Source organism: Natrix helvetica (assembly GCF_964273705.1).
Source record: "Natrix helvetica genome assembly, chromosome: 4".
Taxonomy (NCBI): domain Eukaryota; kingdom Metazoa; phylum Chordata; class Lepidosauria; order Squamata; family Natricidae; genus Natrix; species Natrix helvetica.
The window spans coordinates 3411514-3414013 of NC_138550.1; the positions used below are offsets into that span (position 1 = coordinate 3411514).

The 2500-nt window shown below is 44.0% G+C and overlaps 1 protein-coding gene across 1 annotated transcript in view; it reads left to right on the top strand.

Moving 5' to 3' along the window:
* GDPD4 (glycerophosphodiester phosphodiesterase domain containing 4) overlaps positions 1-2500 on the top strand; it is a gene marked incomplete at its 5' end in the record, with an annotated part of 22077 nt that overhangs the window by 6336 nt on the left and 13241 nt on the right. The window contains 2 exons of the mRNA XM_081952365.1: positions 454-599; positions 2114-2196. Of these exons, the coding sequence (XP_081808491.1) occupies positions 454-599; positions 2114-2196 (229 nt within the window). The remainder of the gene's footprint in view (positions 1-453; positions 600-2113; positions 2197-2500) is intronic.

Here is a 2500-nt window from a genome sequence, read left to right on the forward strand (position 1 = left end):
TCTAGTTTAATGAAAAGGAGGACTAGGGAGAGCATGATAGCAGTCTTCTGATATCTCAGGGTTGCCACAAAGAAGAGGGAGTCAAACTATTCTCCAAGGCACCGGAGGGTACAACAAGAAGCAATGGGTGGAAACTATTCAAGGAAAGAAGCAACTTAGAACTGAGGAGAAATGTACCTGACAGAATAATTAATCAGTGGAACTACTTGCCTCCAGAAGTTGTGAATGCCCCAACACTGGAAGTCTTTAAGAAGATGTGGATAACCATTTGTCTGAAACGGTATAGGGTTTCCTTCCTAGGCAGGGGTTGAACTAGAAGACCTCCAAGATCCCTTCCACTCTGTTATTCCGTTAATATGTGGACAGGTTCCATTTCAAAATGCGGCCACTAGGATCTGCTATTGTCACATTTCATGGTCTGATCCACCCACTGATTCCTTCTCTCTTCTTCAGTCCTACAGACGTTGATCCTTGCTCCTTACCTGGTTGTCCTCATCTACCTCATCTTCGTTCCTCTGGGCATGTACTCCCCCTGCATCCGGGAGAAGGGGACTCTGGGTCCCAAGCCAGCCCTGATTGGTCACAGAGGAGCCCCCATGGTAGGTGGAACCAGAAGTAACTCCCAGAGCCAAAAGAGGGGCTACCTAAGCAAACCTTCCCAAAAGCAGGTTCCCTCAAGTTGTGTTGACTCTAGAACTTTAATATTATTGGATGTCATGTGGGGGCAAGATTTGTATACAATGGTCCATGTCTGAGTAAAGGACACAGTTGGGCAGGATTCTCTGTTAGGAATGTAAGCTAACAGTTGGTTAGCAATATATAAACCATGATGGTAGTACTGTAGCTTTAAGTACTGCTGTAATGTGATTGGTTGCTGTTACCTCAAGCAGCATAAGAGGGAGCCAGAATGACTGTTAGCTCTCTGTTTGTTAGATGCTGATCGGTATAGACGTATCGTGCTTACTGTATTTTTGCTACTGTTAGCTGCTTTGTGTGCTAAACTGATTATTTGACACTGGACTGTGTTCGAAGGATCATTCCTTAACTGAGAACATTGATAACTGACTGACTGAACCGTGTATGACTTGGACTGTAAATTGAACTCTGAATACCTCTATATTTCCACATAGTAGACTACTATATTTTATATTTAATTTTTTTTATACTATTCGGTGTCCCTGTATGCTGGTTTGTGCGTGTTCTTCCATACCACTCTCATTATGCTTCTCTGCACACTCGCTTTCCTAACGGGGAGCTTATTTACTTAACAGTCTCCAAACCAGGCCACTTAAAGACTTGTGGACTTCAACTCCCAGAATTCCTCCGGACTGGAGATTAAAACATATGAAGAATGGTAGCAGGATTTGGGTTTGGCTATTCTGGAGAAAAGAAGGACTAGGGAAGGGCTGAGTTCGTACCGGTTTGGACCAATTCGGAACCGGCAGCGACCCAGGCGTGCCACGCCCCTGAGCCAGTTCTCCCATGGCCCCGCCATCTTGATTTTTGGTTCTGCGCATGTGCGGACATTTAATTTTTTTTGCACATGAACAGGCTTATTTATATGCAAATGTCCACAGGCGTGGAGCAAATGTGCACACACAATTGATGTGCTAATTTTTGTGTGTGCTGAACCCACAGTAATCCTGGCAGCAAACAACTCCTGGACTAGGGGTGACGATAGCAGCCTTCCAATATTTGAGGAGCTGCCACAAAGAAGAGGGGGGTCAAATTATTTTCCAAAGCACCAGAAGGCAGGACAACAAACAATGGGTGGAAACTAATCTAGGAGAGAAGCAACCAGGAATTAAGGAGAAACTTCCTAACAGTGAGGACAATTAGCTAGTGGAACTGCTTGCCACAAGAAATTGTGGGTGCTTCATCACTGGAAGTTTTAAAGAAGAGACTGGACAATCACTTGTCTGAAATGGGATAGGGTCTCCTGCTTGAGCAGGGGGTTGGACTAGAGGACCTCCAAGGTCCCTTCCAAATCTGTTCCGAATCTGACTCATTTAAAAAAAAAGATTAACGCAGTTGTGGTGAGATTTATGTGTTAATTTAGCCCCAAAAGTCCCCGATTCTTTCCAAATTCTGAATGTTTTATTTTTAATCCTAGCTGGCTCCTGAGAATACGGAGATGTCGTTTGCCAAAACCATTGATCATGGCGCTATCGGTTTGGAAACCGATGTCACCATTAGGTAAGCATGTTGGGCTGCTCGATTATGGCTTATTTCTTTAGCCACAGTTCTCAAGCAGCATCATTTCCTTAAGAGAGAAAAAAAAACCCGTCAATCTTAACTTCATGAGGTTGGCTGGGTGAGTCCAAAGTCAGCCCTGTGAAATCTTCCCGCCCATTAACCTGGTTTGTTTGGTTGACGATTTGTCCTTGACTAGTCCTAGATAGTCCTTGACTTATATCAGTTCGTTTAGTGACTGTTCAAAGTTATGACAACACTGGAAAAAAAGCGACTTATGACTGCTTTTCACACTTAAGTCTGTTGC